General features: G+C 48.7%; 2 protein-coding genes across 5 annotated transcripts; one reads left to right on the top strand and one right to left on the bottom strand.

The window, feature by feature from the left end:
• The first annotated feature begins 4,850 nt into the window (after positions 1-4,850).
• Positions 4,851-23,206, top strand: ICAM2 (intercellular adhesion molecule 2). 2 transcript variants are annotated; one of them, XM_055257431.2, is made up of 5 exons: positions 4,851-4,953; positions 19,010-19,114; positions 20,455-20,721; positions 21,851-22,171; positions 22,876-23,206. In XM_055257431.2, exons 2-5 carry the CDS (start codon positions 19,054-19,056, stop codon positions 23,052-23,054), a joined length of 828 nt encoding a protein of 275 aa, XP_055113406.1. In that variant the 5' UTR covers positions 4,851-4,953; positions 19,010-19,053; the 3' UTR covers positions 23,055-23,206. The 2 variants fall into 2 exon arrangements, with proteins under 2 accessions (XP_055113406.1, XP_055113405.1); XM_055257430.2 differs by having other exon boundaries at positions 4,862-5,069.
• On the bottom strand, positions 22,687-27,483 carry PRR29 (proline rich 29). Of its 3 annotated transcripts, none has more exons than XM_055257432.2 (6): positions 27,410-27,483; positions 27,041-27,116; positions 26,749-26,855; positions 24,508-24,740; positions 24,281-24,351; positions 22,687-24,085 (listed from the first exon to the last, which is right to left on the bottom strand). In XM_055257432.2, exons 1-6 carry the CDS (start codon positions 27,467-27,469, stop codon positions 24,057-24,059), a joined length of 576 nt encoding a protein of 191 aa, XP_055113407.2. In that variant the 5' UTR covers positions 27,470-27,483; the 3' UTR covers positions 22,687-24,056. The 3 variants fall into 3 exon arrangements, with proteins under 3 accessions (XP_055113407.2, XP_055113408.2, XP_055113409.2); XM_055257433.2 differs by having other exon boundaries at positions 27,041-27,095; XM_055257434.2 differs by lacking the exon at positions 24,508-24,740.
• Positions 27,484-27,489: the final 6 nt, after the last annotated feature.

Below are 27,489 nucleotides of genomic sequence, written 5' to 3'. Positions count from 1 at the left end.
GAATCTTGGTTCAGCCTCTTGCTGGCTGTGTGCCAGCTACTGCCCACCAGCTACTGCTTGCCAGCTACTGCCTGCCAGCTACTCTACCATGTCTCAGTTTCTTCATCTGTAAGAGGCATAACAACAGTATCGACTCACAGGCTTGTTAGGAGGATGAAATGTGATGATACTTACTGTAGAGTGCTTAGAACAGTGTGTGGCATATGTAGTAAGCACATCACAAACATTGGCTATTATTATTATCCCATTTTGTGGATAAGCAAACTGAAGGTCAGAGATGTTACATAACTTGCTCAAGGTCACACAGCCTTATAATTCCACTCTGCCAGACTGAGCTCACAGTCTCTGTTAGTCAGTCTATAGGCTGGTGATACCTCTAGTTTCTACTTGCGGTTTTGATTAGCTGGACGCTATGTGAATTGAGAACACGTTCTTATTCCACTAAAACAGTGTGGTCCTCATTTCTAAGACGTTCCCAGGTGATACTGGTGCCAGCAGCAGTAGCATTACCTGGGAACCTGTTAGAAATGCAAAAAATTCTCAGGCCTCCCTCCAGACCTACTACTCAGGAACTCTAGGGATGGGGCCCGATGGGCTGTTGCAGCAAACCCCCAGTGATCCTGACACACGTTCAAGTTTGAAACCCCTTGCTATAAAATATGTGTCTCATAAAACCAAGCTGCTAGCTTACATTCAATAAACATTTACCTAGCATGATCTTGGCAGTTCAAAGAGGAGTGTGCCAGAAACCAAGCAAAGAAGAAAAAGAAATAAATGGAAATGGAAAGTGATCTGCTCAGAAGCCACAGAGTTGAGGGAGGAGGTTTACAGAGTGGGGTTTGGCCCAAATGTTGCCTGAGGAAGTATGTAAAGGGGTCTCAACTCTGGCTACACAACAGAACAGCAGGACTGTGTGTGCAGCTCACAAAGTGGGTACACAGGGTAATCTGCAAGTTCTGGGAGGATCTAGCACCTGGATTGTTAAAACTTGCATACATGGCCAGCGTTCATACTTTCTGCTTGTTTGTACAAAGTCATTCTTCTAGAGTAATTGTTGTAAAATTGCTAGGCAAGGTGGCAGGTCTGATAAGATTTGATGAAGTAATGGCTCTTAGTCGCTAATAAGAGGCTTTTGTGGAGTGGCGTGTCACAGCCAGGGAAGGCTCAGCTCTGTGATCTTCACCTGCCTCACTTGGGGGACCAGGAGGCAGCTTGTCCTGGAACTGCCTCATTCACAGAAGGCCCCAGTGAGTACAGAAACTTCACACCAAAGGGAGGAGTAAGGAAAACAAGATGGTGAATCCTCAAAAATTAAACAAAATGACCTTTTTATTTTATTTTATTTTTTTTTTAGAAATGGGGCCTCACTTTGTCACCCAGGCTGGTCTTGAAGTCCTAGACTCAAGCAATTCTCCCATCTCAGCCTCCCAAAGTGCTGGATTTACAGGTGTGAGCCACCCACCTCAGCCAGAATTACCACTGAAAAAAAGGAAAAAGGTTAAGATGGTAAATTTTGTTGTGTATATTTTACCATTATGATCCAGCATTTCCACTTCTGGGTACATACCCCAGAGAATTGAAAGCAGAGTCTTGAGCAGGTATTTGTACAACCCTATTGATAGCAGCACTATTCACAATAGCCAAAGGTGGAAGCAATACAGGTGTCCCTCAATATATGAATGGATGAACAGAATGCGGCACACACACACAATAAAATATTACTCAGCCTTCAAAAGGAAGGCAGTTCTGGCCAGGTCCGGTGGCTCACTCCTGTAATCCCAGCACTGTGGAAGCCCGAGGCAGGCAGATCGCTTGAGGTCAGGAGTTCAAGACCAGCCTGGCCAATATGGTGAAACCCCGTCTCTACTAAAAATACAAAAATTAGGTGGGCATGGTGGCAGGCGCCTGTAATCCCATCTACTCAGGAGGTTGAGGCAGGAGAATCCCTTGAACCTGGGAGGCAGAGGTTGCAGTGAGCTGAGATCGCACCATCACCGTCCTCCAGCCTGGGCGATAGAGCAAGACTCTGTCTCAAAAAAGAGGAAAAAAAAAAAAAAGAATAAAAGAAAACAAAGAGCCAGAAGGTGAGGTACCATGATGCCAACCTTGGACCAATCATTTGACCAGGAAGGTGGAGTTGAGTAGGAAGATGGAAGCTTCCCAAAAAGCTTGTCTAAAGTAGAAAAAGGAGGGGTTATCTTTAAAAAAGGGTGAGTCCAAATATGGCTCCCGGAGAAAATGTCCCGAATGGGACATCCACCCCAATTTGTGCCTATGACAGATGCCACCAAAGCATTAAAGTCACGTGGGCCCCTCAAAGCTCTGGGCCCTGCTGCCTCCTTCCCACCATAGTACTCTTATGTTGGCTCTGTTTTGCCAGCAGTATGACAAGGAGATTCCAAAAAGAACTGAGCTGAAGAAACTGACGCACACAAGCACCAAGAGAAATTGTGCCAGAGCAATGTGTGGCCTTGACTGTCCTCCTGGCCTCTGAATGTTCTAATTTGTGACTTTGCTAAGCCAGAAGTTTCAATGTGCTGTGAGGCTGGCCCATGGGAGCAAGATCCTCTGCTCGTGGGTGAGCCTAGCTGGCCGCCCGCCACCCACCTCTGCACCCAGTGTTCATACTTTCTGATTGTTTGTACAAAGTCACTCTTCCAGAGTAATTGTTGTAAAATTGCTAGGCAAGGTGGCAGGTCTGATAAAATTTGAGGAAGTGATAGCTCTTAGTCGCTAGTAAGAGACTTTTGTGGAGTGGCGTGTCACAGCCAGGGAAGGCTCAGCTCTGTGATCTTCGCCTGCCTCACTTGGGGGACCAGGAGGCAGCTTGTCCTGGAACTGCCTCATTCACAGAAGGCCCCAGTGAGTACAGAAACTTCACACCAAAGGGAGGAGTAAGGAAAACAGGATGGCGAATCTTCAAAAATTAAACAAAATTACTTTTTTTTTCTTTTTTTTGTAGAGATGGAGTCTCACTTTGTCTGTCACCCAGGCTGGTCTTGAATTCCTAGACTCAAGCAATCCTCCCACCTCAGCCTCCCAAAGTGCCGGATTTACAGTTGTGAGCCACTAAGCCCAGTCAGAATTACCACTAAAAAAAAAGAAGAAAGGTTAAGATGGTAAATTTTGTTGTGTATATTTTACCATTATGATCCAGCATTTCCACTTCTGGGTACATACCCCAGAGAACTGAAAGCAGAGTCTTGAGCAGGTATTTGTACAACCCTGTTGATAGCAGCACTATTCACAATAGCCAAAGGTGGAAGCAATACAGGTGTCCTTCAATATATGAATGGATGAACAGAATGAGGCACACACGCACAATAGGGTATTACTCGGCCTTCAAAAGGAAGGCAGTTCTGGGCAAGCATGGTGGTTTATGCCTGTAATCCCAGCACTTTGGGAGGCCGAGGCAGGCGGATCATTTGAGGTCAGGAGTTTGAGACCAGCCTGGCCAACATGATGAAACCCCGTCTCTACTAAAAATACAAAAATTAGTCAGGCGGCACGTGCCTGTAATGCCAGCTACTCAAGAGGCTGAGGCAAGGCCAGGCACGGTGGCTCACGCCTGTAATCCCAACACTTTGGGAGGCCAAGGCGGGTGGATTGCCTGAGCTCAAGAGTTTGAGACCAGCCTAGGCAACATGGTGAAACCCTGTCTCTGCTAAAATACAAAAGAAATTAGCTGGGCATGGTGGTGTGCACCTGTAGTCCCAGCTACTCAGGAGGCTGAGGCAGAAGAATTGCTTGAACTCGGGAGGTGGAGGTTGCAGTGAGCCAAGATCACAACACTGCACTCCAGCACTCCAGCCTGGACGACAGAGCGAGGCTCCGTCTCCACAAAAAAAAAAAAAAAAAAAAAAAAAAAATGGCTGAGACAGGAGATTCACTTGAACCTGGGAGGCAAAGGTTACAGTGAGCCAAGATCACACCACTGCACTCCAGCCTGGGCAACAGAGCGAAACTCCATCTCAAAAAAAAAAAAAAAAAAAAAAAAAAAAGAAAGAAAAGAGAAAGAGAGAGCTCCAGAGATGGATGGTGGTGATGGTTGCAGAACAATGTGAATATACTTAGTGCCCCAAACTGTACACTTAAAAATAATTACAATGGGCCTAGCACAGTGGCTCATTCCCAGCATTTGGGAGGCTGAGGTGGGAGGATTGCTTGAGCTCAAGAGTTTGAGACCAGGCTGGGCAACATAAGCAAGACTCTGTCTCTACAAAAGCTACAGAAATTAGCCAAGCCTGGTGGCTGCACACTTGTAGTCCCAGTCACTTGGGAGGTTGAGGAGGGAGGGTCACTTGAGCTCAGGGGTAGGAGGCTGCCGTGAACTGTGATTGCGCCACTTGCACAAAAGCAAGATGCTGTCTTAAAAACAACAACGACAAAAGATTGGCTGGGTGCAGTGGCTCTTGCCTGTAATCCCAGCACTTTGGGAGGCCGAGGAAGGCAGATCACTTGAGGTCAGGAGTCCGAGACCAGCCTGGCCAACATGGTAAAACCCTGTCTCTACTAAAAATACAAAAATTAGCCAGGTGTGGTGGCAGATGCCTGTGGTCCCAGTTACTCCGTGGGCTGAGGCACAAGAACCACATGAACTCGGGAGTCAGAGGTTGCAGTGAGCCAAGATCACGCCACTGCACTCCAGCCTGGGTGACTGAGACTCAGTCTAAAAAAAAAAAAAAAAAAAAAAAAATTAAGATGGTAAATTCTGTTGTTTACGTTTTACCACAATTAAAAAAAAAAAAGGCGGGATGGGAGTGGAGCTAAATGAGGCTAGTTTAGGGTGGGAACCAGGGCACAGGAAGCACGTCACTTCTGGTGGGGGGTGGGGGGAGGCAGAAGACTGAATAACGAGCCGTGAACTGGGCAGCTGTGACACGCACACCTTGTCACCTTGTCACCAATTTCCTGCCCGGGGTCCCAGAGCCGCCCTTGTTGGAGCCCACAGGGGTAAGGTTGGGCTTCTCACTTTGCCTCCAATGAAGCTTGGTGGCATGGGAAGAATTTTGGCAGTGTCGAGGTCTGAGTTTTAGTCCGTTCCCCGTCTGGGCCTGAGTTTCTCCCTGGTAAGTGCAGGAGTTGGGGAACCCCCAGCGCTCCTGTGGCTCGACATCCTGCACTCTGTGAAGCTCCTGCCCTGCCGGGTCTCCGAGCTCACGCACTTGCCCTGGCGCTCCTTTCCTGATTTGTCTCCCCTCTCTCCTTCCTCTGCTGTGCCATCTCGGTGGCCGATGTAGAAATGTGGGGCTGCCTCCTTATATAGGGGCCCACGTGGGCTATGATCTGGACCATCTGAGCTGATGCAGAGGGGAAGGGACAGTCCCTGTTCTCCCCAGCAGGCGTGGTGGGTTCATAATGAATCTCAGTCACTCACATCCTACCTGCCTCAGTTCGAGAGGGTCTTTCCTAACCCGTGGCTCACATTCCCATGAAGCGTCTTCTTTCTAGGCATGTAGAAAGGCCCTTTTTCCCTTTTATTATTTTTGTAAAATTTACTAGGTAACACATAAAAAGCATATGTAACATACATATACATCATACTGCACAGTAATGTACCAAACACGCCCGAAGCTGCCACTCAGCACAAGGATGGAATATCACCAAACTGCAAATACCACTTATCTGCTTTTTTTTTTTTTTTTTTTTTTTTTTTTGAGACAGAGTTTTCATTTTTGTCGCCCAGGCTGGAGTGCAATGGCGCAATCTTGGCTCACCACAACCTTCGCCTGCTGGGTTCAAGCGATTCTCCTGTGTCGGCCTCCCAAGTAGCTGGGACTACAGGTGCGCATGCCACCATGCCCAGCTAATTTTTGTGTTTTTAGTAGCGACAGGGTTTCACCATGTTGGCCAGGATAGTCTCGATCTATTGACCTCATGATCCACCCACCTCGGCCTCCCAAAATGCTGGGATTACAGGCGTGAACCACCGCGCCTGGCCACCACTTGTCCACTTTTATGCTACTTGCCTCCCACCCACAGGTAGCCACCCTCTGGAATTTTGTGTTTATTGTTCTCTTATTTTTAAGTGCTTTATTACATATGCATATCTATTTATTTATTTATTTACTGAGATGGGGTCACACTATATTGCCCAGGCTGGAGTGCAGTGGCTATTCACAGGCATGATCATAGCACACTACAACCTCGAACTCCTGGGATCCAGTCATCTTCCCACCTGAGCCCCCTGATTAGTTGGGACTACAGTCTTGAACTGCTGCGCCCAGCTATGCCTATTTATTTTTATTTTATGAAACAGTTATATAGCATTACTGTGTGCTAGGCACTGTTCTAAATGCTTTAAAATATTTACTTATTTTATTTGTTTAATCTGCACAAAAACCCTATGAGGAAGATACTATTATTGATTCCTTTTTGCAGATGAGGAAATGGAAGCACAGAAAGATTAAGTAATTTGCGCAAGGTCACACAGATAGTAAGAAGTAAGGCCGGGAGTGGTGGCTCACGCCTGTAATCCCAGCACTTTGGGAGGCCAAGGCAGGAGGATCATGAGGTCAAGAGATGGAGACCGTCCTGGCCAACATGGTGAAACCCCATCTCTACTAAAAATACAAAAATTAGCTGGGTGTGGTGGCGTGTGCCTGTAGTTTCAGCTATCTGGGAGTCTGAGGCAGGAGAATAGCTCGCACCCGGGAAGTGGAGGTTGCAGTAAGCCAAGATCGCACCACTGCACTCTAGCCTGGCGACAGAACGAGACCCCATCTCAAAAAAAAAAAGAGAAGAAAACACAAGGACATGTCTGGTTCTTAGTGTGACAGCTTTTCTAGGGCATACATCTAAGAATGGAATTGTGAGTTACAGGGTATAAGAATATTCAGTTTACAAGATAATGCCTAATTATCTCCGAGAGCACCAATATACACTCTCATCAGCGGTTAGAAGGGTGCCTATTAACCTGTGGCCTCTCCAACAATTGGTCTTGTCATATTTCTTAACTTTTGCCAACCTAATACATATAAAATAGTATCTGTCCCATTGTAATTTTAATTTTAATTTCCCTGGCTACTCGAGCTAAATAATCTTTTCACTTGTTTAGACATGTTTCCTTTTCTTTGAAATGTTTCTTTCTGTCTTTTTTTTTTTGAGACAGAGTCTCACTCTGTCACCCAGGCTGGAGTGCAGTGTCCCGATCTCAGCTCACTGCAAGCTCTGCCTCCTAGGTTCACGCCATTCTCCTGCCTCAGCCTCCCGAGTAGCTGGGACTACAGGTGCCCGCCACCATGCCCGGCTAATTTTTTAGTAGCGACGGGGTTTCACCATGTTGGCCAAGATGGTCTCGATTTTCTGACCTTGTGATAAGCCCACCTCAGCCTCCCAAAGTGCTGGGGTCACAGCCACGCCCGGCTTGTTTCTCTGTATCTTAGTCAAAGTTACCAATTGTTGATTTTATGATTGACAATTTTGAGGTCTTGCCCCAAGGATATGGAAATACTCTCCTATATTTTCTTATAAAGATTTTCTTTCACATATAAATCCTTAATCTGAATGGAAATGATTTCTAGATTTGGTGTGAGATAGGGATACATTTTCCCCTTTTTTTCTCCGTATGGTTAATCAACTGATCCTGTGTCATTTAATAGATACTTCTTTACCCAGTGATCTTCTACGTTATCTTTGTCATGCATCAAAGTTTCAAACAAGCATAGGTGTATTTCTGGGCTCTTTATTCTGTTTCATCAGTTAATTTGCCTATACCTACACTAACACCATATTTTACAGAAAGTCTTAATATCTAGCAGAGCAAATCCCTCACCTTATTCATTTCCTTTAGGGGCGTCTTGGTTCTTTTGTTCTTCCACATAAACCTTAAAATCAGCTTTCAGTTTCCATGAAAAACCCTATTGGGGTTAACTGGAATTGCACTGACCCTGTAGATCAGTTACAGAATAATTTACATCTTTATAATACTGAATTTCCTATCCATGAACATGTTATCTCTCCATTTATTTAGATTGTCTTTAATATTTTTCAATAAAGTATTATAATTTTCTTACTATAGGTCTTACAGTTCTAGGTTTTGTTAGTTTTCTTGCTCTACTTTTTTGACTGTTGTAAATGATGTATTTTTTAAATTATGTTTTCGTATGTTACTGATATACACAAGAGCAACCAATTTTTGAATATTATCTTTTAGCTAGTTGCCTTGCTAAAATCTCTTATTACTTTGAATCACTTGCCTGATGATTCTTTTGGATTTTCTACCTAGGTCGTCACGCCATATACAAATACTGACGGTTTTGATCGCCCTTCCTTCCTTTCTTGTTACTTTTTTCCTTTTTTCCTTCCTTCCTGCTTTCCTTCCTTTCCTTTTACTGCAGTGTGTAAGACCTTTGGTACAATATTAAACAGAGGCAGAAATCATAGGCACCTTTGTCTGTTCCTGATTTTAAAGGAAATTCTCCTAAGATTTACTCATTAAAAACAATATAGAAGTTTTATGTAAGTTTTCTTTATCAGGTTAAGGACATTTCCTTCTAATTTGCTAAGAGCTTGTGTCATAAAAGGGTGTTGAATGTTGTCAATTTTTTTAATCTGTTGATATTATCATATGTTTTTTCTTTTTAAATCTGTTAATGTAAGTTTTAGTTTGGGCTCCTTTTGCTCTAAAGCAGAATCTTTTGTTCCAAAGCAGAGGCTGGAGCAAGGACTTAGATTCAGATAGGTTATTTGAGAGGTGATTCCAGGAAGCAGGGGGTGAAGGAGCAGGGAAAACAGACAGGAAGGAAGGAAAAGCCCTTTTAAAGGAGGGTGACTGATGTTGCAGCTGTAGGCGACAGAAGCTTATTCTGCTGAGACCTCTGATAAAACTACAGGACGTCTCCCAGAATCGCCCACTGGCAAGAAGGTGGCTGGAAAGTGTATCCACTGGCTCCTGTTTCCCCACCGGGTGAGGATTGCATTCTAGGGACCTTAACTCTCCCACACTTCTGGGAATCACTAGCTGGCAAGTAAATTGTTCCTAAAGCATTGAAGAAGACCCTGAGGCTAAAAGCAAAAAGAAGCATAGTATAAGTTTGGGGGTAGATGGAGGGGCACTGGCAGCTTAAAAGGGAGTCTAGGCTTGCACAAAATTATCCACTGTAGGGACAGCTGAAATCAGCAGAGGGCAGAAGTGATATGACACAGAGCACCAAAGTCTACTATTACCAACATAATAAATAATGTTTATAGACATTTCTTCTGTTGTTAAACCATCCTTGCATACCTGAGATAAACCCAACTAGAACATGATGTCTTTTTTTTTTTTTTACACTGCCAGAATTGATTTACCAGTATTTTTCTTATAACTGTTGCATTTATAGTAATGAGTGAAACTGGCTTCTAATGTTGCTTTCTCTTCCTGTACTTGTCTTATTTAGATATTAAGGTTACACTGGCCTCATGGAAAGAGTTAATGTTTTCATTTTTTCCATTCTCAGAAAGAGTTTTTATAAAATTAGAATTACTAACCAGGCAGAGTGCTGTGTGCCTATAGTCCCAGCTACTCGAGAGACTAAGGCAGGAAGATCTCTTGAGCCCAGGAGTTTGAGACTAGCCTGGGCAATATAGCAAAACTCCATTTCTAAAAAAAATAAATAAATAATAATAATTTTTTTTTAAAGAGTTACCCTTACTTGAACTTCTGCAAAATCATCTAGACCTGGTATTTTCTTCAGGAGAAGATCTTTAAATTGCTGATTCAAGTTTTTCTGTTTTCTTTTATTTTTTTCTTGGAGACATGGTCTCACTTTTTTACCTAGGCTAGAGTACAGTGGCGTAATCTCAGTTTACTGCAGCCTCAACCTCCCAGGCTCAAGCCATCCCCCTAACTCCACCTCCCAAGTAGTTGTGACCACAGGCGTGTGCCACCACACCTGGCTAATTTTTGTATTTTTTGTGGAGACGGGGTTTTGTCATGTTGCCCAGGCTGGTCTCGAACTCTTGGGCTTAAGGGATCTTCCCACCTCAGCCTTCCAAAGTGCTGGGATTAGCCGTGAGCACTTTCATGGGATTACTCGTGAGCCACTACGCCCGGCCCTGGTTCAATTTCTTTAATAGTTATAGAACAATTTAGGCTTTTTATTTCTTCTTAAATAAGTTTGGTAAGTTACATTTTTCTGAGACTTGATCTACTTCGATTCCTATGTTGTAGCGTAACTTTTTTATAGTCTTCTTTATTTTTCATTGTGGTAAAATACACATAACATAAAATGTACCAAATTAACCATTTTTAAGTGTACACTTCAGCAATTAATGCTAAGTACATTCTCATTGTTTTGCAACCCATCTCCAGAAATTTTTCCATCTTGCAAAACTAGAATTAAACCCATTTAAAGGACTCTCATTTCCCCTCTCCCACAGCTCCTGGCAGCTACTGTTTCACTTTCTGTTTCTATAAATTTGTATAGTTTTCTTTCTTCTCATGTTTATGTTTCCATTTGCATTCCTAATCATGTTTACGTTTGCCTTCTTTTTCTTTATATATCGATTTCACTGGAGACTTGCCTATCCTATTGAGTTTTGTAGGGAAGGTTTTTAAAATATTTTTTATTTTAATAGAGAGATAATATCTCACTATGTTGCCTAGGCTGGTCTCAAACCCCTGAGCTCAGGTGATCCTTCCGCCTTGGCCTCCTAAAGTGCTAGGATTATAGGCATGAGTCACCATGCCTGGCCATCAGACTTTCTTTTTCTTTCTTTCTTTCTTTTCTTTTCTTTCTTTCTTTCTTTCTTTCTTTCTTTCTTTCTTTCTTTCTTTCTTTCTTTCTTCTTCTTTCTTTCTTCCTTTTTCTTTCTTTCTTTCTTTCTTTCTTCTTTCTTTCTCTTTCTCTTTCTCTCTCTCTCTCTCTCTTTCTTTCTTTCTTTTCTTTCTTTCTTCTTTCTTTCTTTCTTTTCTTTCTTTCTTCTTTCTTTCCTGGAGATGTGATCTTATCATGTTGCCCAGGCCTGTCTCTAATTCCTGGGCAGGGCCAATCCTCCTGCCTTGGCCTCCCAAAGTGCTGGGATTACAGGCATGAGCCACTGCATTTGACCCAGAGTTCTTTCCTAATACAAGCATTCTAGCCTATAGATTTCCCTTCAAGCACAACTTTTGCAGCCTTGCAGAAATTTTAACATGGTATTTTCATTATTATTCAATTTTAGGAATTTATAAATGTGTCATTATGATTTCTTCTTTGACCAATGCATTATTTAGAGTATGTTTTTAAACTGTCAAATATATAAGTGTTTTAAAACTCATCTTCTTGAATAATTTGTATTCTGTACTTTATAGATGCAGTTCAAGCATTTACACCACTGATTTTTTTTTCTGTCTGCATCATTACTCATAATTAAGAGACATATGTTAAAATTTCCTGTTGTGATGGTGGTTTTACCTGTTTATAGTTCTATATGGGAGTATATAGAACTATAAAGAGTGTATATAGAAGTATATAGTTCTATATAGAAACTTCTATATAGAAGTTTAGAACTATTGTAACTTCCTGGTGAATTGACCCTTTATTCTAGGTACTCACTCTATCCCTAATATATATTTTTGTCTTTAAATTCATTTTTGTCTGATATAAATATAGCTTTCCAAGCTTTCTTTTGGTGTTTGCCTAGTATATCTTTTTCATCCTTTGACTTTCAACCAAATCCATATCCTTATGCATGAGGTATGTCTCTCGTAAACAACAAACAACATAGAGCTGAGCTTTGTGTTTTAGTATTTTTTTTTTCTTTTTTGAAATAGGAACTCACCCTATCACCCAGGCTGGAGTGCAGTGGCACAATCTTGGCTCACTGCAACCTCCACCTCCTGGGTTCAAGCAATCCTCCCACCTCAGCCTCCCAAGTAGCTGAGACTACAGGCACACATCACCACACCTGGCTAATTTTTGTATTTGTATTTGTTTTTGTATTTTTTTATTTCTTGAGACAGAGTGAGACTCTGTTGCCCAGGCTGGAGTGCAGTGGTATGATCTCAACTCACTGCAATCTCTGCCTCCCATGTTCAGGCAATTCTCATGCCTCAGCCTCCTGAGTAACTGAGACCACAGGCACACGCCACCATGTCCAGCTAATTTTTGTATTTTTAGTAGAGAGTGGTTTGACCATGTTGGCCACGCTGGTCTTGAACTCCTACCTCAGGTAATCCACTCGCCCCAGCCTCCCAAAGTGCTGGGATTACCAGCATAAGCCACCACACTCGGATTTCTTCTTAATTTTTTTTTCAACTAAGGGTTGTTTGGATTGTTGTCATACAATTTTAAGCCTCTCCAGTGGTTTAGAATTTGTATACTTTATCTCTACTGGTTTTCCTTGAAATTTTACATGTTCTTTTAATATTTGACAAAAATTGTAGAGTCACTATTCAGTATACATGGGGGGATTGGTTTCAGAACCCTCCCAACAGATACCAAAATTTGAGGATGCTCAAGTCCCTCATATAAAATTGCATAGCGTTTTCGTATAACCTACGCATATCCTCCTGTATACTTTAAACTATCTCTAGATTATTTAGAACACCTAATACAGTGTTGCACATCCCTTCATTCACGTGGATTCAACAGTACTTGGTGCACAGCAAACCCAAGTTTTGCTTTTTGAAATGTTGTGTAAACTTTTTAATAATTTTTTTTCTTTTGAAACAGAATTTTGCTGTGTCACCCAAGCTGGAGTGCAGTGGCACAATCTCAGCTCACAGCAACCTCCACCTCCCGGGTTCAAGCAATTCTCCTGTCTCAGCCTCCTGAGTAGCTGGGATTACAGACACATACCACTACACCCGGCTAATTTTTATGTACATTTAGTAGAGATGGGGTTCCACCATGTTGTCCAGGCTGGTCTCGAACTCCTGACCTCAAGTGATCCACCTGCCTCAGCCTCCCAAAGTGCTGGGATTACAGGCATGAGCCATCTTGCCCAGCCTAAAATTTTTTAAATAATAGACACAGGGTCTCACTATGTTGTCCAGGCTGGTTTCAAACTCCTGGGTTCAATCAATCCTCCTGCCTCAACCTCCCAGAATGCTGGGATTACAAGTGTGAGCCACCATACCTGGCCAGTATTTGTCTTTCTATGCCTGTCTTATTTCACTTAACATATTGTCCTCCAGGTTTGTTCATGTTGTCAAAAATGACAGAATTTCCTTCTTTTTAAGGCTGAATAGTATTCCACTGTGTATATGTATCAGATTTTCTTTATCCATTCATCCACTGTTGGGCACTTAGTTTGATTCTATATCTTGTCTATTGCGAATAATGCTGCAATGAACATGGGAGTGCAGATATCTCTTTGACATGCTGGTTTCATTTTGTTTGGATATATACCCAGTAGTGGGATTGCTAGATCCTCTGTAGTTCTACTTTTAATTTTTTGAGGAGCCTCCATTCTATTTTCCATAATAGCTGTACTAATTCACATTCTTCCTAACTGCATGTAAGCATTCCTTTTTCTGTACATTCTCGTCAACACATATCTCTTTTAAAAAAGTATTATTATTGTTTTTTTAGAGACAGGGTCTCCCTATGTTGCCCAGGCTGGTCTCAAACTCCTGGGTTCAAGGGATCCTCCTGCCTCAGCCTCCCAAAGTATTAGGATTACAGACATGAGCCATCATGCCCAGCTGTCATCAACACTTATCTCTTGTTTTTTTGAAAATAGCCATTTTAACAGGTGTGAAGTGATATCTCATTGTGGGTTTAATTTGCATTTCCTTAATAATTAGTGATGGTAGGCACTTCTTAATATACCTCTTGGCCATTTGTATGTCTTCTTTTTTTGAGATGGAGTCTCGCTCTGTCACCCAGGCTGAAGTGCAGTGGTGCAATCTCGGCTCACCGCAACCTCTGCCTCCCAGGTTCAAGCAATTCTCCTGCCTCAGCCTCCCGAGGAGCTGAGACTACAGGCATGTGCCACTATGCCCGGCTACTTTTTTGTGTTTTTAGTAGAGACGGGGTTTCACCGTGTTAGCCAGGATGGTCTCCATCTCCTGACTTCGTGATCCACCCGCCTCAGCCTCCCAAAGTGCTGGGATTACGGGTGTAAGCCACCATGCCTGGCCCATTTGTATGTCTTCTTTTGAGAAATGTCTACTCAGGTCCTTTGCCCATTTTTGTTTATTTTTTTCATCTTTCTCTTTATTCTGACAACATTATATGGCATTAAATAAAGTCCAAGAGACATTGGGCTGGTCTGTGCCCATTTTAAAATTGTGTTATTTTTTTCTTGCTATTGAGTTGTTTGAGTTTCTTATATATTTTGGATATTAGCCCCTTATTGCATGTATGGTTTGCAAATATTTTCTCCCATTGCTTATATAACTTAAAATGTGTCCTCCCTCCTAAAAATTCCAAGTTAGAATCTTAGAATGCTTTAACTCCAATCCTTCCTTATATATTCTTACCCAGTATTTTAGTTTTGAACTTCTAAAAACTTCTCAAAATAAACATTATAATGATTAATATTACCATTATTGTAAACAATATTTGTTTGGAGTTGTGTACTCATTTGCCATTTTATTTTCTTGCCCTTCTTTGCATAGCAAACTGTTCTGTAATCATTTTTTTCTTCTTGCTGAAACACATTTTTAAATGCTCATTTAGGTATTTTGGGGGATAAACTTTTTGTTTATCTGTTTTTGTTAACTTTGGTTCTCGAAAGATGGTTTTGCTGGGTACGCAATTCTAATAGTTTTTTTTTTTTCCTTTCAAACAAGAGAGGAAAGTCATTGAATTAGGACCCTGTCAGAGCATAATCCTTCCAAAGCTCTGTGGGAGAGATGAGTTCACTTTCTAAACTGAGACTCTAATCTCCCCTCCCCTCAAAATTCTCTCACGTTTTCCAGAACTATCTTAACTCCTCCAGTTTTATAGCCCCCTTCCTTGAGAAACTTAGGGATCCAGAGAGCAAAACAGGAGACATTTCATCGTGAAAACAATTTTCCAGGAAGGACCCCAACTTTCTTCTCTCTTCTACATCATGGTCAGTTTCCTCTTATTCTTGTGTTACAGGACCAACAGGTGGGTAGGCCCACTGCTGTGCAGCAACAGGCCAATTACACTGACACAGCACGGTTTGCTGCAGAGAAAAAGTTTAATGATCCCAGGGTGCCAAATGAGGAGATCGGGGAGACCGTCAAATCCATCTCCCCAAAGAGTTCTGGGCTGGGATTTTAGAGGAGATTGTGGAGGGCAAGAGGCTGGTAAACTGGGGTCAATGACTGGTCGAGGCAAGGGGATAAAATCATTGGAATATGGAAACTGCATTCTTTTGTGAGTCAGCTCCTCATGGGGTCCTTCAGGCCAGCTGGCGTCAATTGGGTCCTTCAGACTGGCTGGCATCAGTGGGGTCCTTCAGACCAGCTAGCATCAGTGGGGTCCTTCAGACCAGCTGGCGTGAGTACTTTCACTGGTATGCAGGACCTGAAAGAATATCTCAAAGGGAAAACTTAACATTTTATAATGTTCAAGCTGTTACCTTTAGAGCAGTTAAGGGAACTCTAATCCTATGACAGAGTCTGCATAATTCTGGGGCAATAGGCACCGAGCAAGTATGAGGAAGCAGGTCAGAGAGCATGCTGACCTAATGATTAATGTTGAGTGTGCCGCAAGCTCTTTTCCTGTCGTGGACATTTTGTAGGGCAAGCCCCACAGTAACTCTCTGTACACAAGGACCCATGTCCAAACCTCCCACGGGCAGGTTTGAAGGGTCAGAACTTTCCACTGTGTTCAGCCTGGATAGCTCTTTCACTTCTGCAACACGATTCCTGAGTGAACACAGAGTCATTGCCGGGCACCTAATCCAGCCCACCACCCATCAGAGTCCACCCCTTACCCCTACAACCAGCACTTTCCCCGTAACAATTCTAGATCACTTTCCATCTTGGATTAAGGGTACCTCCTACATTGAGTTGACTTTCCTTCCTTTCAGCTTCTTCAGTTGTGGGGCATGAGCATGCACAGCTGCTGGCTAATGTGCATCTAGTGTTAGGACTAGAAAGGGAAGGGTCTGGCTAGAAGGAACCGGCTCTAGTTCAGAAAGTCCCATGAAAACCTCTGCTCAGAGGTGGGCAGATCACGAGGTCAGGAGTTCGAGACCAGCCTGGCCAATACAGTGAAACCCCATCTCTACTAAAAATACAAAAATTAGCTGGGTGTGGTGCCGGGTGCCTGTAATCCCAGCTACTCAGGAGGCTGAGGCAGGAGAATCACTTGAACCTAGGAGGCAGAGGTTGCAGTGAGCCAAGATCGCGCCACTGCACTCTAGCCTGGGTGACACAGTGAGACTCCATCTCAAAAAAAGAAAACCTCTGCGCAGGCCTAACTCAAAGTGCCCATCCTCAAGGAGTAAGGTACCATGATTGGCTTTGATTACATTATAAGGTCAGCCTTGTGGCCTTGGGAAACAGAGACTTTAGCAGTAGCAGGAAGAAGATGCTGGACAAAAAAAAAACAGTAAATGCTTAGGACCTAAAACTGAAAACAGCCTTCACCCAAGCTTGTTTAGGACAAACTCTCCCATTCATTCACTAATCCATGCATGCACCCATCCATCTACCAATTCAACAATGATGAAGCACCTACTGTGTGCCAGGCAGTGTACTACACTGGGTGGATGTAGCAGTACATGAGATTCAGCTTCTGCCCTCACAGTTCATGGGCCAGTGGGGAGGCAGGGAGGTTGATGTGTCAACGGTTAGAATACAGTAAATATTTTTAACAAATAGATGGTCACATGCCCGGTGTGTCCCAGCCAAGCAGGGCCTACCCAGGAAGGATGGGAGACATCACAGGAGGAGATGGGGGGTGGGAACTGGGGCCTATGCTTTCGGGTAGGACGTTGGGCTGCAGAAGCCTTGCTTGAAGAGGGAAATCAGGCTGGCCCTGCTGTGTATGCAGGTGGGATTCCCAAGCACTGTCCCTTCCAGAAGCTGTTTGGAGTACTCCAGGCATGGATCACCCCACCTTCCCACAGTCCCTCACAGTGAGGAAGGCCCCAGAACCTTCCTCTGGCCTTCTGCTATGTTGCTTTTCCCTCTTGAGGGTCTCCTGGGAACCAAGCTCCTAACAATTTTCTTGCGCCTGCTCGGGCGGGCTTCAGCAGTCACCATGGCAGGCTATCATTCACGGTGACTTCATTTTTTCTAGGTATGTGATCTTGAACAAGTCATTTAACCTTGCCGTGCCTCAGTTTTCCCATCTGTAAGATGGAGACAGTAACAGTACCTGCCTCACAGAGTTAGGGGATTAATTGGTTAATATTTATAGAGTGCTTGTGACAGTGCCCCGACCTGTAGTAAGTAAATGTTTGCTATTATTTTTATTGATGTTGTTATTGTTATTATTATTCTGACTCAGTCGAGGACACAGAGTCTCCACTACAGCATTGTCCCCATCCCCACCCTTCTGTCCCAGGCCCTGGAACCACTTCCTCAGCCCCTGGCTTGGGTTTCAGGAGTGTTTCCTGCTCCCAGGACTTTGCTGGCCCCACATGAAATCAGATTCCTTCAGGCTGGGGGTGAAGCTCCACCCTGTTCTCCTTTTCTCTGCTGGCCCCAGGCCTTGCCCCTTCCTCCCTGCATCATTCCCAAGTCCAGCAACCCTGTCCAGGGACTTCCCTGGGTCCAGGCTGACAATGGCAGCCCTTGATGGTTGTGCACAGTAGTAACCGCCTTTGGCCTCAGCAGTGAGGGAAGGGCAGGACCTCACCCTGCCCTCCCAACCCGGAATGGAGCTTGGCCAAAGCCCTGAGGATTCTGGGGCATCCCTTTGGAAAGGCCCCATCAGGGGTTCCCCTGAGAAAGCAAGAAGTCCTGCTGTTTCCCTGACTGGTTGCAAAAGGGATCTTAGGCAGAACTGAGGGATGAGACTGTGTGGCGATCCCCCAGGAAGGTCCTCTCGTCCATTGAAATCCCTCCCTTACCTGCTCACTGCTTCTGCGGATTCCTCCCTAGGAATAAAGTGAAACACCTCAGGCCCCAACCCTCCCAGCCCAAGCTCCCTCCTGGAGGGAGAGAGAGGATGGAGGACATCAGGTAGGCCAGGAAATGGAGGCCATGGTTTGGGGGTGTGGCTGCAGCCAGACTGACCCCAACCCCATTCTCTGTCTGTGCCTGGGTTGCTGGGGACTATTATGGGATGCATTTCCTGAGGCTCTGGGCCTCAAGTTGGCCCTGAATCGGCTGAGTCAAGATCAAGTCTAGGTTGAAAACTGAGTGAGGGCCAGATGCGGTGGCTCAGGCCTGTAATCCCAGCACTTTGGGAGGCCAAGGCAGGCAGATCACCTGAGGTCAGGAGTTCAAGACCAGCCTGGCCAACATGGTGAAACCCCATCTCTATTAAAAATACAAAATTAGCTGGGTGTGGTGACGCAATCCTGTAACGTCAGCTACTCTGGCGGCTGAGGCAGGAGAATTGCTTGAATCTGGGAGGCGGAGGTTGCAGTGAACCAAAAATTGTGCCACAGCACTCCAGCCTGGGCGACAAGAGTGAGACTCCATCCCAAAAAAAAAAAAGAAAGAAAGAAAACTGAGTGGGATGTGAAGGTTTATGCAGAATTGCACCAGGCATTTAGCAGGAGAAGCTCAAATTCCCGTCCAGCCTTCCTTAGAAAAGCCCAAGTCACTGTCCCTTTTTGCTATGGACAGGTCCCGGCCTTTGGATGGTTGCCTCCCAGGTGTGACTCCAACAATGCATCCCATGGGATTTGGGGTTCCCCAGAGCTGGGGCTTGTAGGCCTGACTCTCCCCTGTGCACACGTCTCACACACGCATGCGTGCACCCATTGCCTGCCCCACCCCTTGCACAGGGAGCCAGCAGGGAGGTCTGGGTTATGCCCTGCTTATCAGCAGCTTCCCAGCTTCCTCTGCCTGGATTCTTAGAGGCCTGGAGTCCTAGAACCAGCTGGTGCACGTGGCTTCCCAAAGATCTCTCAGATAATGAGAGGAAATGCAGTCATCAGTTTGCAGAAGGCTGGGGATTCTGGGCCGTAGCTCAGACCTGCGCCCTCCATCTCCCTCCAGGCAGCCCTTGGCTGGTCCCTGCGAGCCCGTGGACACTGCCAGAGATGTCCTCTTTCAGTTACAGGACCCTGACTGTGGCCCTCTTTGCCCTGATCTGCTGTCCAGGTAAGCCAGTTTCCTGGGGTTCCTGATTTGACACATGCCAGCCGAGAGGGTGGGGGGTGCCCCGTTCCCTGTGGCTTCAGGTGGAAGAGAAGGTCCAAAAGTTGCTGAGGTTCTTGGGTTTTTTTGTTTTGTTTTAAGACAGGGTCTCGCTCTATCACCCAGGCTGGAGTACAGTGGCATGATCATGGCTCACTGCACCTCCCTGGGCTCAGGTGATCCTCCCACCTCAGCCTCCTGAGTAGCTGGGATCACAGGTGAGGGCCACCATGCCCAGCTAATTTTTGTATTTTTTGTAGAGACGGCAGGGGCTGGTCTCGAACTCCTGGACTCAAGCGATCCACCCGCCTTGGTCTCCCAAAGTGCTGAGATTACAGGCATGAGCCACCATGCCCAGCCTGCTGAGGCTTTTTAAATTTTTTATTTTGATTATAGGCAGGTTACTGTTCTGTTGCCCAGGCTGGAGTGCAGGGTGTGATCATAGCTCACTGCAGCCTCCAACTCCTGGGCTCAACAATCCTCCTGCCCCAGCCTTTGCACTACTGGCCCTCTTCCCCGGATCACTGCCCCGGAGTATCTGCAGGGCTTGCCACGCCCCTGCATGCCTTTGCCCACGAGTCATCATCTGGGTGAGGCCTTCATTGAGCACAGTATTTAAAGTGGCCTCACCCCCCACTCCCTGCTGCCTTTCTCAGCACTTTCCCGTCATCTGACCGGCTGGGTACTCTGCCTGTCACTGTTTACTGGAGCTCCGCCAGGGCAGTGTTTGGTCTACTGTGATCACTGCTGTATCCCCAGAGCCTGATGCTTTGGACATAGCAGGCGTTCAAAAAGTGTTTGTGCAAGAAAGGAAAGGAGGGAGGGCCACAGAGGGCCCTCTGTGGGAGGGCTTCATGGCGGAGGGGACATTTGGGCTGACCTTAAAGATTGAGTCGGATCCCACTCCATGGAGATGGATCACAGCCTGAGGAAGACTAATCTGGAGCTGATGGGCAGATGGGCTGGAGGAAGGAGAGCCAGAGGCAGGGAGTCAGCTAGGGGGCTGGAGGAAGGAGAGCCAGAGACAGGGTGTCAGCTAGGGGGCTGGAGGAAGGACAGCCAGAGGCAGGGTGTCAGTTAGGGGGCTGGAGGAAGGACAGCCAGAGGCAGGGAGTCAGCTGGGGGGTGGCCTCCTGATCTAGCCGGGGCCGTGACACCTGACAAGGGGAAAGTAGCAACGGGGCCCCCAATGACCTTTCCTCTTCAGCCCCTGACCCAGGAGCCAGACTGCCTCAACGGACAGCTCCACTGGAGGGCAGGGGGCGGGGGGATGACACGACTGCCCAGTGTTTCTGGTTTTCCAGGATCTGATGAGAAGGTATTCGAGGTACATGTGAGGCCAAAGAAGCTGGTGGTTGAGCCCGAAGGGTCCCTCGAAGTCAACTGCAGCACCACCTGTAACCAGCCTGAAGTGGGTGGTCTGGAGACCTCTCTAGATAAGAGGCTGCTGGAGGAACAGCCTCAGTGGAAACATTACTTGGTCTCAAACATCTCCCATGACACGGTCCTCCAATGCCACTTCACCTGCTCCGGGAAGCAGGAGTCAATGAGTTCCAACATCAGCGTGTACCGTGAGTGGCTGTGCTGCGGGGCCCTCCTCTCCCCTGGGGCAGAGCCTGTGTCTACTGAATGCACACAGAGCCCCTCTGTGCCTGCTCCTGGGCACTGTCATCGTGGGCCCTGCCTCCCTGAGCTCCTGGGGTGATAAGGGGCAGGACCAGGCCAGCCCTTGGTTGGATGCCTTGAGCCTGCTGGCATCTCAAGACGCAGACAACCCACAATTTGAGTCTTGCTTAGGGGAGGACAATCTAACCAACATTTAGCCAAATCCAGAAGCCATTTCCCAACATAGCTGAGTCACTAGAGCACCCCATGTCCCATGCCAAGTAGTGGGGTCACCATCAGGGGAGCTGAGCCTGTCCATCTCATGACAAGAAGGTTGAGGTGTCGCCCAGGGTTTTTATCTTCCCTTCAGGGCCCACAGCAAATGTGTGGCCATCACACTCCACCTGCACATGAGCCATGAAAATCTTCCAGATGGGCTGGGATAGGACATCTTGGCGCTAAGGGTATCACCTGGGTCCATTCCATCACCAGTTTCAGTGGATCAATGAACAGAAAAATATCTTAAATCCAACATATTTTCCCGGGGTGGGAGGTGGGGTGAGTGGAGGTGAAGTATTCTAATTCAAAAGAGAATCCAGGGCACCCCCTCGGGTGGTTGAATACGTGAGGAATCGTGGTGGCCATGGCCCTGACCCTGGAGAACCTGGCTCTGGCCTCTGCCTCCTAAGTGATGAACTTCACAGCTCATTCCTCCAGTGCCCAGTTCCAGTGAGCACGCCCATCTAAGTCTCTTTCAATGTGATCACCCAACTGTTTAATTTTTGAAATTTGTATTTCATTTCTGAAGGAGAGGAGACAGACCCAAACTTTTATATCTTTCCAGTTGGCTGTACGATTTCTGAACCTTGTCTTTGTAGACAACTGGTCACCGGAAACCATCATGTCTGTAAAACTACCACACAGTCCAGCCTCCATCCTCAGTTGCTGCCCCCTTCCTCTCTGCACTGGAGCCGGCCAGGCCACCTCCTCCCCCGCCGTGGAACACCATGGTGACAGGAGATGGCCCTGGCCAGGGGGAGGCTGCTGGGACTGCACCCCCATCCTGACCGGACCTCCCTCCTTTGTCCCCTGCAGAGCCTCCAAGGCAGGTCCTCCTGACACTGCAACCCACTTGGGTGGCCGTGGGCAAGTCCTTCACCATTGAGTGCAGGGTGCCCACCGTGAAACCCCTGGACAGCCTCACCCTCTTCCTGTTCCGTGGCAATGAGACTCTGCACAGTCAGACCTTCGGGAAGGCAGCCCCTGCCCTGCAGGAGGCCACAGCCACATTCAGCAGCACGGCTCACAGAGAGGATGGCCACCACAACTTCTCCTGCCTGGCTGTGCTGGACTTGATGTCTCACGGTGGCAACATCTTTTGCAAACACTCAGCCCCGAAGATGCTGGAGATCTATGGTGAGGGGGGCTCCACGGATGGACTTGGGAGTGAGAAGTCACTTTCAGCCCCTTGGGGGAAGAAAAATCTCGAGCCCCACTTGGGAAGCAAACACCCGGGAGGCCCCCCTTCACCCTGAGGCTTCCCTCTTCCTCTCACTCTTCCCTGAAGTTCTTTCCACGTCCCCAGCTTGGACCTCAACTGCTCCAGAGGTCGGGAGAGGTCAACTAGTTCCTCGGCCACCATCAAGCCCCGTGACCTTGACTGCTCTCCCTGGCCTTGGCTCCCCTCCACAATGAGAAGTTTGGCCTGACTGCCCCCACTGAGGTCCCCAGAGCTCGGTGACTCTGGACGGCCGGCACATTCCCTGTCCTCAGGGAACTTGGCATGAAGTTCACTCAGCTCTGCCCAAGAAGGGGCTTGGCTGGGACCATGCCACCCTCCAGGCCACACTTGTCCCATGGCTGCTGACAAGAGGACATCTGCCCTCACAGCCTCACAGAAGTCCAGCTGGTAGCCTGAGCCCTGGGCCACCTTTTTTCCAGATAATAATTTTAATGCAGACACCATTCACCACTCATCTCTACAACCTGGGGTGACTGCAGGATGCATGAGCAGGCGGCGGGGGCTGGGGGTCTGGGTCGGGGGTGGACTTCCACTCCCTTTTGGTCCCTGGTAACTGGGTTCACAGGATGTCTAAGACCCTTGCTCCCTCCCTCCCCAGAGCCTGTGTCGGACAGCCAGATGGTCATCATAGTCACGGTGGTGTCAGTGTTGCTGTTCCTGTTCGTGACATCTGTCCTGCTCTGCTTCATCTTCAGCCAGCACTGGCGCCAGCAGCGGACGGGCACCTACGGGGTGCGAGCGGCTTGGAGGAGGCTGCCCCAGGCCTTCCGGCCATAGCACGCATGAGTGGCATGGCCACCACCATGGTGGTCACTGGAACTCAGTGTGACTCCTCAGGGTTGAGGTCCAGCCCTGGCTGAAGGACTGTGACAAGCAGCAGAGACTTGGGACATTGCCTTTTCTAGCCCAAATACAAACACCTGGACTTAGCCCTGTGCCACAGTGTCTCCTCCTGGGATAACAATGGCCAGGGAGGGGAGCCACCATGGGGGACCCCTCTCCCTAGATGCCTCCCTCCCCGCCCTCTCCTTCACAGGGGGCTCCCGGCCCAGGCGCCAGGCCCCCATCTGGCCTGAGTAGCTCATTCCTACTGAGGGAGAGTGGAGGAAACACACCCTGGCCCAGGGGGCAGAGGACACACTGTTCCCACCTGGCCCCAGTAGACCTCAGGCCACTCCTGGCCACAGCAGGACAAAGCTCTGACCTCTCCTTTCTGCCAACAGAGCTGCTTCCTGGGACGAGGGGTGGGGGCCCAGGGAAGTGACTCTGCTCAGGGGCGCTGCCCAGCAAGGCCTCTCCCCCACCATTCTGGGCCCCTCCAGCTACCTCAAAGGGGCCTTCAAAGCTGTGGAAAGCAGAAGGAACCCCCCCTCCCCTCTTGCTCCATTACTAGGCTGGAAGGAGACCTCATCATCCCAGGAAGAGGGTTGAGGGAGAGAGGGTGGGGACTCTGTTCCCAGGCCTCCCCCTGCTCCAGGCAGGAAGCAGTGGGGCAGAGGCGGGCTGATGTGGCTTCAAGGGCCTGGGTGGTGCTCTAAGGAGCTCTTACACAACAGCACAGATCCTGCCCGTCCAGGAACTCATTGGGGTGGGGCAGGGAGGGGAGCCACCATGGGGCTCCTGATTTCCCCAGGAGAAGAGGGCCTGGCTGAGGTTGAGGGAGTGAGAAGGACTGCCAGTCATGGGCACAGGGGAGTCGGCAAGAGAGGTGCAGGAGGCGGCTCCGGGGCTGTATCCAGAGCAGGAAGCTGGTGCAGCTCCCAGGGCCAGGGTCTGTCCTCATAGGAGGCTCTCAGCATCATAGTAGTCTGGGGAAACAAGAACCTCATCTTGACTCCCTCCTGTCTCAGTGGACCCCAAAGAGGAAAAGGGAAGGGGACAGACCAGTTGCCTGCAGTAGTGATGGTAGGAAACCCCCAAACCCCACCAGAGGGCACAGGGCCCTCCTGGCCTCCTGATTCATTCCCAGGCCTGGGCCCCGCTGCCCACCACCCCAGCCCTACCTGAAGCCGGGGGTACATCGGCGCCCACAGTCCCTGTGGCACTGGGGGGTGGGGGTGGGGGCACAGCTCTCCTGAGATGGGGGAGAGAAAAAGACCCCCATCAGAGGCCCAGGGGTGGCCTCTGAGGTTTCACCCACAAGTTATCTCCACCGACCACCAGCCCCTGCACAGCTCTCCTGCAACTTCCAGCCCAGAGCAGAACCCTGGCAGCACCCAGCCTCACTTACACCTCCCTTTCCCTGGAGGCAGGACAGTGCTGAATCCTGGGCACGTCCTGCAAGTAGGGCTGACAGGCGGGGGTGGGGAAGAAGGGGGCTGGCCAAGGCAGCAAGGCACCCGGGGAGGACATCAAATAGGGCAAGTAGTGGTGGTGAAACACCAAAGGCCCTTTCTCCCTCGCGTCCATCTCCTCCTCCTCCTCCTCCTCCTCAGGCTGTTCCTTCGGAACCTCCAGGTAGACCTGGGGATTGTGCAAAACAACAGGGAGGGGAAATGAGAATCCACCATCAGGCTCTCCCCACCGCCATTCCTCCATTCCCCTAAGTTATTTCCTCCAGATAGGCTTTGTAAGAACGGCTTGTGGCCAGGCGCGGTGGCTCACGCCTGTAATCCCAGTACTTTGGGAGGCCGAGGCAGGCGGATCACGAGGTCAGGAGATCGAGACCATGCTGGCTAACACGGTGAAACCCCGTCTCTACTAAAAATACAAAAAAAAAAAAAAAAAATTAGCTGGGCGTGGTGGTGGGCGCCTGTAGTCCCAGCTACTCAGGAGGCTGAGGCAGGAGAATGGCGTGAACCCGGGAGGTGGAGCTTGCAGTAAGCAGAGATTGTGCCACTGCACTCCAGCCTGGGCGACAGAGCGAGATTCCATCTCAAAAGAAAAAAAAAGAATGGCTTGTGTAGGCGGGGCGCGGTGGCTCACGCCTGCAATCCCAGCACTTTGGGAGGCTGAGGCAGGCGGATCACAAGGTCAGGAAATCGAGACCATCCTGGCTAACATGGTGAAACCCCGTCTCTACTAAAAACACAAAAAAGTAGCCGGGTGTGGTGGCAGGCACCTGTGGTCCCAGCTACTCGGGAGGCTGGGGCAGGAGAATTGCTTGAACCTAGGAGGCGGAAGTTGCAGTGAGCCGAGATCGCGCCACTACACTCCAGCCTAGGTGACAGAGAGAGACTCCATCTCAAAAAAAAAAAAAAAAGAAAAGAAAAGAAAAGAAAAAAAGAATGGCTTGTGTTAATTGAGCATTTACTACATGCTGACAAGGTATTGTGGAGACATTTACTCCTGTAGTTCAAAGACGTTGAGCAACTTGGCCACCCAGCTGATTCCAAGTGTGACCCCAGAGCTGGGGCCAGGAGTCCACTGAGCTGTCCCCGGCCTCACCCCAGCCCCTGGACCCACCTATGTGTCATCCCTGAGGACCCAGGGGTGAGGGGTGGCAGTAGCTCCTGAGGGTCTCCTTCTGTCTGGATTCCTTGAACCCCTCTCCGCCTCCTCCGAGCTGACCAACGTTCTGTCTCCACCCACTCCCTGCTTCTCCTGACCTCAGGATGCCCACTATTGGCTGAGTAAGGCTCAGCCTTAGAGCTATATGCACATGCATGCACACACACGCTTGCACACACACCCACTTGCACACACGCACACACTTGCTTGCACGCACACACTTGCTTTCACAACCCGCTTGCACACACACGTGCACGCATGCACTTGCACACGCACATGAACACACACTTGCACACGCACATGAACACACACTTGCACACACACATGCATGTACACAGCCTTGCACACAGACACTCGCTTACACACACATACACACACACACTCTTGCACACACGCACTGCCGCACACGGTTTCCCCCATTCTGTCTCCTGATTCTGCCCCTGCCAGCCTGGATGGGGGACACACCCTTTGCCTCCTCCAAGGGTCAAAATCCTACCTGGCGTTCAAGGGCTGGTTCTAAGATCCTCTGCTCCTCCAAGGAGCCTGTCCCCATCCCCCAACCCTGTGTGCACTTGTGCTTTGTACCTCTCCATGTGCCATCACAGCCAACCTGGCCTTGTATCCCTAACCATTCATTTATTCATTTGCTTGTTCAACAAATATCAGCTGAGCCCCTACACGGTGTCAGGCACCAGGCCAGACGCTCATGATGCATGGGGCAGGGTTACCAGGGTGCCTGCCTTCCTGGAGCCTTAAGTCCAGTGGGGGAGGCACTGCAGGGAAACCTCCTTGAAAACAAGACCTCGGTGGTCTGGACTTTGGGGGGTCTCTTCCACCCCCCCCCACCCACCTTTCATGGAGGCTGAAACATAACAGATGCCAAACAGCCCCAGCCAGAGAGAAGGGCTGGCTTCCTGCTCCTCTGTCTCCCAGTTCTTTTTCCCCCCTGAACAGGAACCCCAGGTGGATCCGCATCCCTGGACCCACAGGTGAGCGACCCCGGCGGCCCACCCATACACACCTGAGGGCAGGGCGAGGCGGGCCTGGGCTGCAGCGCTCCAGCCACCAGGCGACTCAGCAGCAGCTGATGCATCTGCGCGTTCTGCAGCATCATCAGTTCCAGCAGATCTAGGAAGCGGGGTTCAGCAAGCCCACGCCGGGCCTCCAGGTCCCCCTCCCCCTGACACCCCTGTCCAAGGGGCGAAGAATGGGTAGGCGGGTTGTGCTGCGGGGACTCCCAGAGGATGTGTGAGGCAGAAGGGGGTGAATGGTGGTGATGTTGGGGGTGGGGTGGGGGGACCCGGGAATCTCACCTTCCTTCACGCGGCCTGGCTGCGGGGGCGCAGGTGGGACGGCCCACGAGAGGGGCTGCAGGACGGTAACCCAGGGCTGGGGGTGTGCGCAGAGTCAGCCAGGTGGGGTGGGGGGAATGGATGGGGACACGTCGCGAGCCCCAACCCCTCCCGGCCAGTGGCCTCCCTAACCCCGCAGGGGCCAGGTTCTCCCCTCCCCTCCCCGCGACCTCCCTGCTCCCTACCACTCCTCTTCCTCTCGGTTTGGGGCTGTCTCTCCTCGCCCCCCACCCGCCCCCACCCCTCCAGGGTCTGGCCCCTCCGGGGACAGCTCCCCACTCTGCCGTCTCCCAAGCTAAGGCAGGATCTGCTCCCGGGCTCAGCCCTCACCGTCGGGACTGCGCTCTGCGTTGGGGAGCTACCCCAGCTCCCGCCCGCCCCAGAGGCCATGGCTGGCGCCGGTTGCCTTG

This window comes from Symphalangus syndactylus, chromosome 20 (assembly GCF_028878055.3).
Source record: "Symphalangus syndactylus isolate Jambi chromosome 20, NHGRI_mSymSyn1-v2.1_pri, whole genome shotgun sequence".
In the NCBI taxonomy this organism is placed as follows: Eukaryota; Metazoa; Chordata; class Mammalia; order Primates; family Hylobatidae; genus Symphalangus; species Symphalangus syndactylus.
The sequence above is the reverse complement of the archived record's forward strand: the minus strand, read 5'-3'. Positions and strand labels throughout refer to the sequence as shown.